Below are 13,864 nucleotides of genomic sequence, written 5' to 3' on the forward strand. Positions count from 1 at the left end.
GGACTTCTTTGTTGTAATTATTTGCATTTATCTTGTTTTTCAAAGAAATTGCTTCATTGTCTTCTGCCTTCCTGCGTTTGGCTATTGAGAATTTCAAGGACATTTTGATTTTTGATTTTTTATCTGTGACCTGTTTTTCCCCTCTGGAAGCTTGGCCCATACTCTCCTTTCTCCCTAGTATTATGAAAGTTCAGTGATGCGGTTTGGTGTTTTGTGTGAAAGAATTTAGTTTCTCCAGGCACATTTAGCAGCTTAGGTGTAGGCATGGAGTGGGCAGAGTGTTAGATTTCACCAGGTGAGGAGACTCCGGCAGACATATGCCAGAGTGATGATGGGCCTTGAGATTAAGCTGGGTAAGGAGCTTTATAGGAAATCCAAGAAGACATCAAAGGTTGCAAAGAGTCGGACACGACTGAGCGACTTCACTTTCACTTTTCACTTTCATGCATTGGAGAAGGAAATGGCAACCCACTCCAGTGTTCTTGCCTGAAGAATCCCAGGGACGGGAGCCTGGTGGGCTGCCGTCTATGGGGTCGCACAGAGTTGGACACAACTGACGTGACTTAGCAGCAGCAGCCCGTGGGGTGGAAGGATTTTTGGAGTTGGGTGCAGAGAGAATGAACTGGAAAGATCAAGAGTAGTGGTTAGAAGATGCATGGGACTGCACTGAGTAGGGCTGGCTGGTGTCTAGTGAAGAGATCTAGTACATGACGGAGCAAGTGGCTGCAGGTGGGATGGGGTAGATGGCAAGATCCTTGTTCCAGAAACGGAGGGATTGATTTTAAGAGATCCTCTGCCCAGATGGATTTTGAATTTGCCAACAATTCAGGCAGGAATAACCTTGCGGGTATGAGAGTTAGGAGCTACAGTGGTGACGAGAGTGCGGGGTGATGGTGGCGATGAGCATTTGTAAAGCAGAGATGTGACTGGGAGCTGCATTAGGAGTTCAGGGGAGCCAGAGGGAGACGAGTACGCGACGGCAAGGAGAGCAGGGGACCCTGATCCGTCCTCGGGCTCAGCAGGGGCGCGGGGCTGCCCAGGAAGCTGCCCCTCAGGGGGAGCAGGCTGGGGTGATGGGCACTTGCAGAGGGGACAGAGGGGCTGCTGCTGACAGAAGGCAACCAGAGGGGGCAGCGCAAGGGTGGGGCTTTGGGGAAGGTTAGGAAGTGAGGACAGAGTCGGAACCATCCAGGGTCCTTTGGGGACGCGAACAGGGAAGGGAGAGTGGCCTTTCTGAGATGGACACGAGGCGGAACGGCAGGGAAGATGAGTTAGTCCTGGCTGCCCCGAGGCGGGTAGTGATGTCGTGGCTGAAAGGGCAGAGCTGTCAGAAAGGATGGGTTCAGTCTTAGTGCCTAGCTCACCCTTCCCCATGGTGGGGTGGGCAGACTTGGTCCAGTGCCCCCTGGGGATGGAGCTAAGGACGGTCGACGCTCTGAGCACACAGCCTCACCTTTGACCCGAGGAGGAAGGGCACGGGAGGCATGGCGAGGCCTGGGCTTGGCCCTAGAGGTGGCCCCGTGTGGGCAAGGACAGCGGGCTTTGCTTCCTGTGTCTCTGGGGTAAGTGTTACAGGCATTCAGGGAGTTTGACTTTTGATTTCTGATTTGAGGGGAAGGAACAGACCTCAAGCCAGATACTCTCTCTCTGCTGGTTTTCCATCCCTTTCATCTCATGTGTTCTGCTTTCTAAAAGATGTTCTCAACTTAGCCTTATTTTTACTGAGTTGTAGTTCTGAAGTCATTTCAAGGATGCACTTTCTCTATCTTGGACAATATTGATAGCCTGGCTGATTTGCTCCCCTTTACTTTTTTCTGTCTGCGTAGTTGGTTTCATTCCAGATGTTCTTTTATGTAGATTTACTTAGTTTTCTGTTTAAAAGCAGACTACTACAAAGCTGGTGGGCAGCTTGTTGGTGGGGCCCACCCGAGTTTCTGTAAAGTTTGATGTGGCTGGCTGTTTGGTTGGGAACCTTCGATGTGGGTGTGCTGGACTTGTATTTCAGGCTCGTCAGAACTCTAAAGAGAGCGCCTCCCATCTTCTGCCTGAGGCTCCAGGCCCAGCCGTGCAGCCTGGAAACAGGGTGGGCTAGAGGGCTTGCCCTCAGCTCATCTCTGTCCGTCTAATCTTATTTTCCATTCACGGGACTGCTGTCTCCAGCTGGACCTTCTTTTTTTCCCAATCCAAAGTCCCTCAAGTTTATCTTTTAGTTTATTTTATAAATTAAAAAACTTAAGATAGGTTATAATTGACATAAAACAAGCTGCTGTGTGTGCTTAGTCGTGCCCGACTCTGTGTGACCCCCACGGACTGGAGCCCGCCAGGCTCCTCTGTCCAGGGGGTTCTCCAGGCAAGAACACTGGGGTGGGTTGCGATGCCCTCCTCCAGGGGACCTTCCCGACCCTGGGGCTGAACCTGCATCTATGTCACTGTGTTGGCAGGCAGGCTCTTTACCACTAGTGCCACCTGGGCACACACTTAAAATGTGCAGATGCACACCCGTAGATGAGTTTCCAAGGGCGCCGTGACAGAGCACCGCAGGATGGGCGGTGCAGGGCAGGGGGCTCCCCCGGCGTGGAGGCGAGGAGCCCAGGGAGGGGTGTCGGCAGCGCGGCCTCCTCCGGAGGCCTGTGGGGGCCTCCCAGGCCTCTCTTCTGGACGGCGGGCCGCTGGGCCCCCGGGCTTGTTGACAGCACTCTGTGTGTCACAGGGCTCCCCTCTGGCCATGTGACACTCTTCTGAGTAAGGGCCCCAGGCATACCAGACTCAAGGCCCGCCTTATTCCAGTATCATTTCGTCTCAACTGAGAGCCTCTGCAGTGACTGTTTCCAAAATAAGATCACACTGTGAGGCACTGGGCTTAAACGAACTTTGTGGGGACAGCAACCTGTGAAACTCCATTCAGCATGGTAAAAGCATGCAGAAATCCCAAGTCCCTGTGTCCCTTTGCAAACCTTCCTTCCTCTCCTACCTCGCCCCTTCTCCAGAAACCGCCAAAGTACCTTTTTGTCTCTTCAGTTTGTATTTGCTGGAGTTTTTGCACTGCATGTGCTTAGCTTGAAAGTCAGCGTTTTGCTGCGTGTGAGCGGTATATTTGCTGCTTTCGCCAAGCAGTGATTCCATTGTATATACATGGACCACTATTTGCTTTATCCTTCTGTTGATGGACATTTCAACAGTTTCATGTTTGGGGCTATTAATGAGTAAGCTGCTATAAATGGCCTTTATTTTGGGTAAAATAAGGTAAGTTTTGTAGCCAAACTCAAAAATATATTTCCAATTATTTCTGTATACAGCTTTCTAAATAAGAATATTTGACTTAACTCTCAAATTAGAACAAGAAACATCTAACTGCCGTGGGATTTTCCATTTTAAACAAAAATTTAGAAATATCCAATGATGTGCTTTTCTACAGATGAACACAAATAATGAAATATGGCTCTTTTTATGGCTATTTTCACTAGGACCCCTGGTCCTGGAGCTCACTCCATTTGAACATTTGGTCACAGCTGACCTCCAGCACCTGAGCACAGTGGAGAGGGTCTCTGAGTGAATCATCTGTGGCCTTACTCTAAGATGTGGCCACGGGTCCAAGCACCTGTTTCATTAGAGGCTGGATCTCACTGATGAGCCTTTACTTCCTCTTCAGATTAGAAAACTAAAGCTGCAGTTGGAGGAGGAGCGGCAGAAGTGCCCCAGGAGCGACGGCACAGCGGGCGACCTGGCAGAGCTCCAGAACGGCTCGGACCTGCAGCTCATTGAGATGCAGAGTGAGGCTGGGCCGGCGCGCTCCCCGGGGTGGGCTGTGCTCGGGCTGCTCGAGCCTGTGGTTCCAAAGCTTAGCCCTCAGGTGGGCCAGAAAAGCTGTCCCAGTCGGTCACAGACCGAGAGCCGGCTTCCAGCTGGCGTGCTTCCTGGGTGGGGCTCTCCCCTTCTGGGTGGCATGATTTCTAGGACATCTTGCAGCTAGTGACATCGTGACACTGTCGTTTTTCACATTCCTGTGTCATCTGTAAGCACCCTTCCTACTGATAAGTTTTTCTGGGGAGTTTATCTTAGATGATTGGAGGGATATATTCGGAACTAACTCACACCACTGCAGAGTGGTTTCAGAATTTTCCCAGAAATAGTCTTAACTTTATTAGATGGAATTTAAAACAGGCCACAGAGCCCATTCAGTTTACCTAAATTCAGTTTTCCTGCCTTTCTGGTTTTAACTCCATATTACTGAATATTGTAAACACCTACTGTATTCCCAGTGTTCCACAGTAGGGAGACATCTGTATATGGAGAATGTATAATCCACACAGGGGAGACACTTGTTTTTCCAGTTTGAATAAGGCGTTGCTAGTAACTTATTTTAAAACACTGGTTCCTCCGTGACCTTTCCATCTACATATTCTGAGTGAGGCCATGTAGGCCTTTTTGGACAAAGGCTTAATTAAAACTTACTACCATTAATGTTTTTGTTAAATTTGGATTGCTGGAAGGAATTTTTCTCCCCTAGGATTTCTGAACTTCTTGTTTTAAATAGTTTGCTTCTAGGTCAGATATACAGCTAATGATTCCCAGCTCTATCCCTAACGCATTATCACAACATACTACTGAAAAGCATTTATTTCAGTAAATATTAAGCATACATTATGTCCGGAGCACTTAGCTGGAAACGGAGGTGCATTCAAAAAGCTGAGACATACACGTGGACCTGTGTTGTCCTCTGTTCTATATGTTAGGGAAACATGATAATGTCCTAAGTGCAAAAAAAATGCAACAGAGGAAGGAGAAGCGTTGCCTGTGGAGGGTCATGAAGGTGAGGACTGAGGACCTTAATGGCTGGGTCAGACTCAGATCAGAGGTGGGAGTAGGGGCCCTGCTGTATTCACAGCAGGGCTCCCCGCTTCGAGCTCTACCTGCACGCATCAGAATTTCTTCCAGGTGCTGTAGTGCAAGTGCTGGAGCGTCCTGGGGCATAGATGTGCCAGGACTGGGGCGCAGGGACCTACTGCGGTTGCCTGTGTGCTTTGCACTGCACAGCCCTCTCCCGGGCAGCAGGCGGGCCTCACTGCCTCTCGTCACACCTGCATCTCTGCAAGAGGTTTATTATTCTCTTTTCTTCTAGGAGACGCCAACAGACAAATTAGTGAATACAAGTTTAAGCTTTCAAAAGCGGAACAGGATATAACCACCTTGGAGCAAAGTGTAAGTCCTTTCTGTGTGAGGTGCCAAGTGATGTCAGTCCCCCGGCAGCACCCCTGCTTCCTGCAGCAGCGGCCAGCCCCGCGAGGGCCCAGGTTTCTTTGAGCTGTCTCTGCAGTTGGATCTGTAGAAAAGCTCCATATTAAAGTGGAGAAGCCACAGGAAACTTCAGCCTTCTCTATGAAGGAAGACTGAAGCTATACTTCCATTTCTTGGAGCCAATTCAAGAAGATAGTACTTTATAATATATTCCCTTCTTGCACATTTCAGAAAGCCTAATGACTTCTCCATTCGGGGCGTCTCCTCCGGTGATGTTACTGTGGCTCTTAAACAATGTAGTCGTCATAAAACCGAACATGGGAAACTGGCCCTGTAATGACTGCACAGCTCATCCTCTAAAGGGATGACAGTTCTTGGTTTATAAATAGCAGTTGGGTTCTGAGAGGACCTCTGACTCGCCCTGAGGGGGCTCGTTAGTGTTAGCTTACTTGGAATCTGTCATGACGTCGTGTTTGCATCTTGGCTGCAGAAAAACCGGTGGCTCCTAGTGGCAGCCCCTCAGGACTGTTCTCGTGTTTACAGATCAGCCGCCTGGAGGGGCAGGTGCTGAGATACAAAACCGCTGCTGAGAATGCAGAGAAAGTCGAGGATGAGCTGAAAGCAGAGAAGAGGAAGCTACAAAGAGAGGTACTTACTTTATTATGCTTCTTGAAATACGTTCCTAAAAAGAAAAGCTCCTTTGGAAACACATTCTTTGCTGTGTAAGGAATTTCATCCTGGCTCCAATCTTCAGTGACACAGCAGTGGGATCCTATACTCTGTGTTGGTTTCCAACCTGCACAGGGACTGCCATTTACTTTTATGTTTTGCTCAGCTGGTGAGAAAAAGGTTTCATTTTTGTTTTAGATGAGGTCTATGTCTGTATGCCCTGTCTCTCGACACCACTGATTCACACCTCTGGCTGGCTGAAAAAAAAGTGACTGTTGGGTCCCATGGAAGACCACCCCGCCTGGCAGTGATTCCACCTCCCCAAGAGTGCAGAGGAAAGCCTGTGCGGGCTTTATTTCTGACCGTGAGAAGTAACCGCTGTCTTCCCGTCCGCAGCTCCGAACAGCACTGGACAAGATCGAGGAGATGGAGATGACTAACAGCCACCTGGCCAAGCGGCTGGAGAAGATGAAGGCCAACAGGACAGCGCTGCTGGCCCAGCAGTAGGGCCCCGCCCGCCCCCGAGGGGCTGCCCCCCGGCCCGGACGCAGACCCCTTTCAGGACTGTTTGAGCTTTGTCGTTCAGATAGCCGCCTTTGTATTTTCTAATTTATGAGAGGATGAAACAGGCTTGAATCTTCATGAATGAACACTTTGTGTGTAGTTTGATTCTAGACTGAGAACTAGTCCATGCCGTTATTTTTTATTTCCGTAATTTTAGAATCAAGTTTACTCACCACTTTTCCCCAGCCACCTCAGTGACTGGGCCCAGCTCTGGAGGACAGCGGCTCGGCGCCCGCTGAGATACTTCCTGGAGACCTCAGAAACACAAGTGCCTTCTCCACGGTGCAATTCAGACTACAGTGATCTCCAGGGGCCAAGAGACACTTACCCTTAATATCAGGTAGCGTTTATATTTAGTGAAGAAACAAGTTCACAGGTGGGGAATATATGTTTCACTCAAATTTGTATGTTTGGAGGAAAAAGCCTTTTTTGTAAGATATTTATATAAGAAAATGTTAGAAAAGGATATGGGGAGTGTATATAAAACTTGTTTTATTGCATGGGGCAGGGGCGCCCAGGGCCTGTTGCTCTTAAAGTAAGAGTAGGGTCCTTAGTCTTCACATCAGCTGTGCTGTATCTTGTAAAGTATTTCATCTGCTGCTTATTTGTGGAATGAAACCTCAGACCAGCCCGATGGAGCAGGAGGGCGGGCAGGCCAGGCAGGCGGAGGTCGGCCTCAAGAGTCTGTTAAACACACCCTTCTGCTGACTACAGTCGGCTGCTGACACATTCGTTCTGTTAAGAAGAGCCTTTAAAACAAATCGTGGCAGTCACGCCCCTCCGAGCTCAACCCCTCTGCTCTCCTTAAGGAAAAATTATCTGAAATACAGAATTTCTTTTAAGAACTTTGGTTTCATCTTTAAAGGTACCCAGTTCAAGAGGATTTTGCCGTGGAGTGTGTAGCCATGTTGCAGTATTTGTGATTCTCTGTTGTTCTCAGAATCGAGGTGGTTTTATGGAAATGATTATTGTATCTTCAACGTGTTTACACAAAAAATACGGGGGAAGTCTAATGAATTAAGGCCACATAAGATAAAATTAGACATGAAACTAGGTAATAAAGTTAACTTAAATATGAATAAGATCTGTAATAATTATTCTCTTCTTTAGAATAATTATCTATCTCTGTTTTTAAAATATGAAACCAATGTCCTGAATGGAGGTGATTTCCTGTAAGTTTTCTTTCAGGTGGTATATGGGAGTGGGCGGTGGCGAGGCATGTTCTGGGACGCAGATTCATCCTAGAATCCCATACCTGGAACCGACATACTGTGTGGTCCAGCTGGAGGCCTTGGAGTCCCTCTTCCTCTCCACCCATGCTCACTCAACCTCTGCTCCTCCCAGAGCAGCCTGTCCTTGTCCCTTTCTTTTCCAAATGGAATGGCTCCACTTCTCATAAGATAAGATTCTTCTGTTCTTTTCTGCAGAAATTTCTTCACTGAGCCTTGTGAGCTGGACTTTACCTCCAAACTACAGATATTCTTCCTCCCAGTGCTGACTGCACATTTATTTTTAATGGCAGATAATTCAAGTTTGTATTTTTATAATATCCTTCAAAGAAAAATGCCTAGAAATGCCTTTATCATATGCTGGTATTATTGATAGCCATTAACAAAGTAGGCTAACTTAAAAACTCATGCCTGTTATGCACTGTGTAAGGACTGTTCAGTTTTTACACTAATTAGTTATTAAAGGTACTAATAGACTGAACGTGCAGGAAGCTGAACGGACAACACCATCAGAGTCTCTTATAGGCTCAGGTGCCTTTTAAAAGCATTAAAAAACATAATGTCTATCACCTGATATTAGAAATTCATCAGAATATAAAAAGAAATCAATGCATGATCTATATAAAATTTTCAAGGCCATTTAGACTTCTTATCAGATGTCCAGGAGGCTTTCAAACTATTTTTGGGAGTCTTCAACATAATCAGGTATACACTAGGTAAAAATGGATTTCATTTGCAATGAAATTAATCATGCTCAGGACAGATTTGGCTATTTATTTATAGTCAATCTGCCACACATGAAGCAGGGCGCCTAGTGAGAAGGCATGCGTGAGGTGAAAGTTCCACCTACCGACATCAGGACACAAAAGGAAGAACAGACCATCCCAGAGTCCCAGACGACCACAGTCAGCACCTCTCGAAGACTTTGTACAGATCAGGCAGGTTGGCAAGCTGCAGGATGTTCCCATCTTCTGTGAAGTGTTTTGGAGGCAGTAGGTGGGAGCGGAAGGCTTTATAGATGACGTGCTCCACAGTCCACTTCCAGGGGTTTGCAGTAGAGCCAGGCGCTTCACTCTGGAAGAGACAAGGTAGAGTCCGCATCCCCGTGTACGCCAGGCCTGGGGAGTTGTGGTGGCTTATCTGGGGCTGTGTGACCTCATGCCTGAGAATTCTCTCTGCTAGGCCAGCCTCTCAGGGATCCCGCAGGCCTGAGCACAGCAATGAGAGCGGGGAAGAAAAGCAGCCCGGGCTCTTGAGATGCTTCCCCCCATGGAAGCTGTTTCCGTTCAGGAACTGTGTTCACTGTAGCAGCATCTAAAGCAATGTCTCCTCCTGACTGTGGCGCCTGAACAGCAGCAGCAGGATGTACACTCCAAAATCACGCAGGCTCTGGGAGCCTTTGAACACACCACGCAACTGTCCCTCAGCGTCCTCAGCCCTGGAATGGAGCACAGCCCGTCACCTCAGAGGACCGTCACCAAGACGGTTATGTGGCTACAGTGACTACGTGTCCATCTGACACCACAGGCAGACACCACAGGCAGACCTTGTGTTACTGCACTTTGCAGACTATTGTGGGCTTTTAAACACAAATTGAAGGTTTCTGGCAACCTTGCACCACGTCTATTGGTGGCATCTCTGCAGCAGCATTTTTAAATGCGGGCATATATACTGGCTTTAAGACACAATGCTATATATTGCACTTAACAGACCACAGGATGGTGTAAACAACATTTTATATGCACTGGGAAACCCCAAGATTTGTGCAGCTCGCTTTATTGCAGCGGTCTGAAACGGAACTCACAAAATGTCTAAGGTGTGCCTGTGTTACAGTCACCTCTCCTCACCCAAACAAACCCTCCGAAATAGTTGTAGATTGAAAAGCGCTGTCATCTGACATGGAAACAGGAAGAACCCAGGGACCTCCCCTCAGAAGAGCTGGGGACCTGGCCCACTACAGCCAGGTCCGTCTGGCACAGCAGTGTCAGAGGCAGAGTGGGGCACACGCCAGAGAGGTGGGGACTGACCAGGACGTGACAGCTGTGGCTGCACACACCAGGCTCACAGTGGGGACATGGGCCCCCGAGCCCTGGAGCCCATCTGTTTCTCACCACAATGGCTTGTTTGTACATCTGACAGTGAGATCACTCTAGAGGAACCTTCCAGCAGCATTTCAGAAGGAGATAAAATTCGTAAGAGCCGACCACCGTGCTAACGCTGATGTGCCTTGGATCACAGTTCAGAGCGGGGCGGGCTCGCGTGAGGGCCAGCCCAGTTCTGGAGCGCCAGCGTGTGTCACCCTCGTACCTGCTGGCCTGAAAGGGTTGACTCTGCAGACACGTACTGCTTCCGGATGGAGTAAAACAGCGCACACTCTTTACTGAGGCTTTCGAAACATTCCTTTTCTTCATCCCAGTTCACCTGGTCCAAAGAGAGAATTCAACACGTCAACATATGCACATGCTTTAAACACATTTCATTTCTAAATGGAGATAACAGATGACTTAAAAAGTACGCATGATTTTTAGGCATTAAAGCTGTAGACTGGAGCTACTGAGTACTGCTGGGGTGGGTGGGCAAGAGAGGGGCCTTAGCCTCATTACCCTTTTCCTCTGCATCACAGATGAATGGGGAGCTGCAAGCCCGCACCCCCCTGCGCCCCGACACTCATCCCCCCACAGGGCTGCCATCAGGACGCGCTCCATCACTTGCCTCTGTGGCCAGTCGGAGGATGAAGATAGGCAGACCCTCCAGCGGGGGCACATAGTTGTCGATCAGAAGGGGTAATCCAACCAGGTTCCCTTCCTGGACAAGGGGGACAAGACATCATGCTGTTAAGAGTTTAAACCAATCCCATCTCCCTGGTGCTTGCTCCAGGTCCTGTCCTCAGACTTGCTATTCTCGGCGACCAGGTTGGGCCCTGGGGGCAGCAGAGGCAAATGCTGAGAGCGCCTTTTCTGCTGGCACATAGCAGAGCCACCTGCTCTTTAGGTCTGCTCACCAACTGAACACAGCAAACCAAGTCCCAGAGATCAAGGGGGACTTACAAGGGAGACAAAAACAGCTGTCACCCACCTCATCAATCTCCAGAGAGAAGTAGTCTGCAAGCATCTCAGCCTTCTTTTTCAGAAACTCGACAATGTACTCAGCAAGTCCCTCCTTGGGACCATCCTCCTCTGTCCAGCCACTCTCGGGACTGTCTAAGGCAAGCATGGCCAGGTCAAAGAGCGGTGCTGGCTCCTAGGAAGGGGCAAGAACATTAGGAGCGAGCGTTAACGGCTTCCAAACACTGCCTGAACTCCCACAAGGCCACTGCCACCTCAGCAGGCGACAAGCCACAAATCTAGCACTCATGGCTCAATTCCCCCAGAGAAAACCCTTGAAAACCTACAAAAGAAGGCTGTCCTCCTCACCAATGGCCATTTCAACAGAGAAGGCGTCACCGACAAAGACCTGCTGAAAAGCTGCGAAAGGCAAAGCCATGGGAAGGCACTTCTTTTTGTGTAGCTTTACAGACCTCGCTTTTGTATTTCCAGAAACTCACAAGGCTGAGCCTTCACTTCTTCCTACCACTTTACTAAAGCAAGGGGGAGGGAAAGTACGTTAAAGCAAATGACATTCAGGTAAATCATCTGTTGGGAAGGAGACTGGAATCTGTTGTGGAAAACAATACGCCTCCGTTTTCATCCATTTCTCCCCTTTGAACACTTGCTGTCATCACATTAACACATTTCACATGTTACAGACCCACAGTGCACTGCTCACTCTTTTCCGTAACAACAGAAGAGTCAATTAACAAAAAGACCTAGCTCTCCTAGACATTTATGCACTCGGTAACAGAGCTTTAGAATACATGAAGAATAAAACAGACCTGTGAAGAGAAACAGTTACATGGAGGCTTCCATATCCTTTCTCCAACAGTTGACAGAACCGGTGGACAGAAAAATCAGTATATACAAGGTTTCAGCATCACCAACAGTTTGAGACATCTGCCATTTGTGGAACATTCTACTCAACAAGACCAGAACACAAATTCTTTTCAAATGCACATGGAATATTACCAACACCGATTATACTATGGGCCATAAAAAAAGTCTCAGTAAGTGTAAAAGGATTCAAATATGTTCTCTGCAAAAATGGAATTAAATTAGAAATCAATACTTGATCTCTGAGAAAACTCCAAGTAATTAAGAGACTAAATAATACATTTCTAAATAATGTGAGGATCAAAAAAAATCAAAAGGAAGTTTAGAAGTATTCTGAACTGGATGAAAATGGAAACTTATCCGAATGTGTGCTAACGCAGCCCTTGGGGAAATTTTACAGCACTTTAAGTAGAAGAAAAGAAAGATGAGAGCAGATATCAATGAAACGGAAATCAGAAAAACAGAAGAATCACTGAAACCAAAGTCAGTTCTTTGGGTCCAGAATGACAAACCTTAGTCAGACTGATTAAGTTAAAAAGAAGACATAAATTACCAATATTGGAATGAGAGAGGTTACATCACTACAGATGTACAGACATTAGAACAATAAAAAAGATTATGAACAACTTTATGCCAATAAATTCGAAAACTTAAATGGACAAGTATTTTTAAACTTAATACGAAGGCCCCTCAAAGCTAACATGAATAGCTCTATACCACTAAAAATTTCACTTAAAAATATTCCTATGAGGAAATCTCCAGGCCCAGATGGCTGCAACTGATTAATTTTACCAAACATTTAAAGCATAAACAACTGTAAACTCTTTCCGAAGATGGAATAACTATTTCCCAACTCATTCCATGAAGCCAGTATTTGATACCAAAACCAGACACCACACAAGAAAACTGCAAACCAGTAGGACGTCCCAGGTGCCGCTAGTTGTAAAGAACTCACCTTCCAATACAGGAGGCGCAAGAGGTAGGGGTTTGATCCTGGGACTGGGAAGATCCCCTGGAGAAGGAAGTGGCAAACCACTCCAGTATTCTCATCTGGAGAAGCCCATGGACAGAGGAGCCTGGTGGGCTACAGTCCATGGGGTCACAAAGAATCGGATGTGGCTGAACACTAGACCACAAACTAGTGTCTTGCAGGAATACAGATGTTAAGAGTCGTGAACAAATTATAACAAGTCAATCCCAGTAAAATATAAAAGGGGTAATATATCATGTACAAGCAGGGCTTATCCCAGGAATGCAAGACTGGTTTAAAATATGAAAACCAATCAATGTAATTCACTATACCAACAAACTAAAAAAGGGAAAACCATACAATTATCTGAACAGATACAGAGGAAGCATCTGAAAAAAATTCAGCCTCCCTTCCTGAATAAAAACCTGAAGCACTCAAGGAATAGAAAGGAACTTCCTCAGCCGCCCTAAGGGCCGTCTACAAAAAACCTACATACTTCATGGTCAAAGACTGAACGCTCCCAAGACTAAAAATAAGAGGGGTATTTCCAGTCTCACCACTTCTGTTTAGCCTGACTTAGCTTCTTGCCGGTACAACCAAGCAAGAGAGAGAAAAGGCATCTGGGTTGGAGAGGAAGGAATAAAACTGTCTTTATTCATAGACACTATGGTCATATACCTAGAAAATCTGCTGGAATCAATAAAAAAGCTACAGCTAATAAGTGAGTTTAACAAGGCTGCAAGAGAGAATTACCAAAACACTTGTACTTTTACAATAGCAACAAACAATTGACAGTTTTTCAAAAATGCCTTTTTCAATAGTATCCAAAAAATGTGACTTAAGAAATAAGAGATTTTTCTCCCCAAATTGGTCTATAGTATGCACTCAACACAATCCCAATAAAAATTCCAGAGGGCTTTTCTGTATGTCACATGTAAAAAGAAGATACAAAACTACATGGATAGTATGAGTTTTAATTCTAAATTAAAATGTTAGTTGGGATTGTGTCTGGGTTGTGGGCTTTAGAGAATGTTTATTTCTGCTTCTATCTCTTAAGTTTTAAGTAGATATGTAGTAGTTTCTATAAAAATAAACATTTAAATTGGCTACCAAATGACTTCTGCTTTGTATAAAACTATTATAAGGATACTTCCATATGCAACTCATACATAAACTATTCTAATCACATTTTAAAACACTCAATATACAACAAATAAGATAACAGGGTAGGGCTGTTTTCAGAAATGACCAGCTGTTGAACTCTCAGAAAT

General features: G+C 46.6%; 2 protein-coding genes across 25 annotated transcripts in view; one reads left to right on the forward strand and one right to left on the reverse strand.

Moving 5' to 3' along the window:
- Window positions 1–13,707, forward strand: part of LRRFIP2 (LRR binding FLII interacting protein 2) — a 116,371-nt gene extending 102,664 nt beyond the window's left edge. For all 24 annotated transcript variants that reach the window (XM_042235836.2, XM_015102228.4, XM_042235841.2 and 21 more), the window contains 4 exons: window positions 3,650–3,770; window positions 5,120–5,199; window positions 5,779–5,883; window positions 6,301–13,707. In XM_042235836.2, the coding sequence (XP_042091770.1) occupies window positions 3,650–3,770; window positions 5,120–5,199; window positions 5,779–5,883; window positions 6,301–6,411 (417 nt within the window). In that variant the 3' untranslated portion in view covers window positions 6,412–13,707. The remainder of the gene's footprint in view (window positions 1–3,649; window positions 3,771–5,119; window positions 5,200–5,778; window positions 5,884–6,300) is intronic.
- MLH1 (mutL homolog 1) overlaps window positions 8,452–13,864 on the reverse strand; it is an 83,510-nt gene continuing 78,097 nt past the window's right edge. The window contains exons 16-19 of the mRNA XM_004018218.5: window positions 10,773–10,937; window positions 10,410–10,502; window positions 10,005–10,118; window positions 8,452–8,771 (exon numbers count right to left, since the gene is read on the reverse strand). Coding sequence (XP_004018267.2) covers window positions 8,604–8,771; window positions 10,005–10,118; window positions 10,410–10,502; window positions 10,773–10,937 — 540 coding nt within the window. The 3' untranslated portion in view covers window positions 8,452–8,603. The remainder of the gene's footprint in view (window positions 8,772–10,004; window positions 10,119–10,409; window positions 10,503–10,772; window positions 10,938–13,864) is intronic.

Source organism: Ovis aries, chromosome 19, assembly GCF_016772045.2.
Source record: "Ovis aries strain OAR_USU_Benz2616 breed Rambouillet chromosome 19, ARS-UI_Ramb_v3.0, whole genome shotgun sequence".
Classification (NCBI taxonomy): domain Eukaryota; kingdom Metazoa; phylum Chordata; class Mammalia; order Artiodactyla; family Bovidae; genus Ovis; species Ovis aries.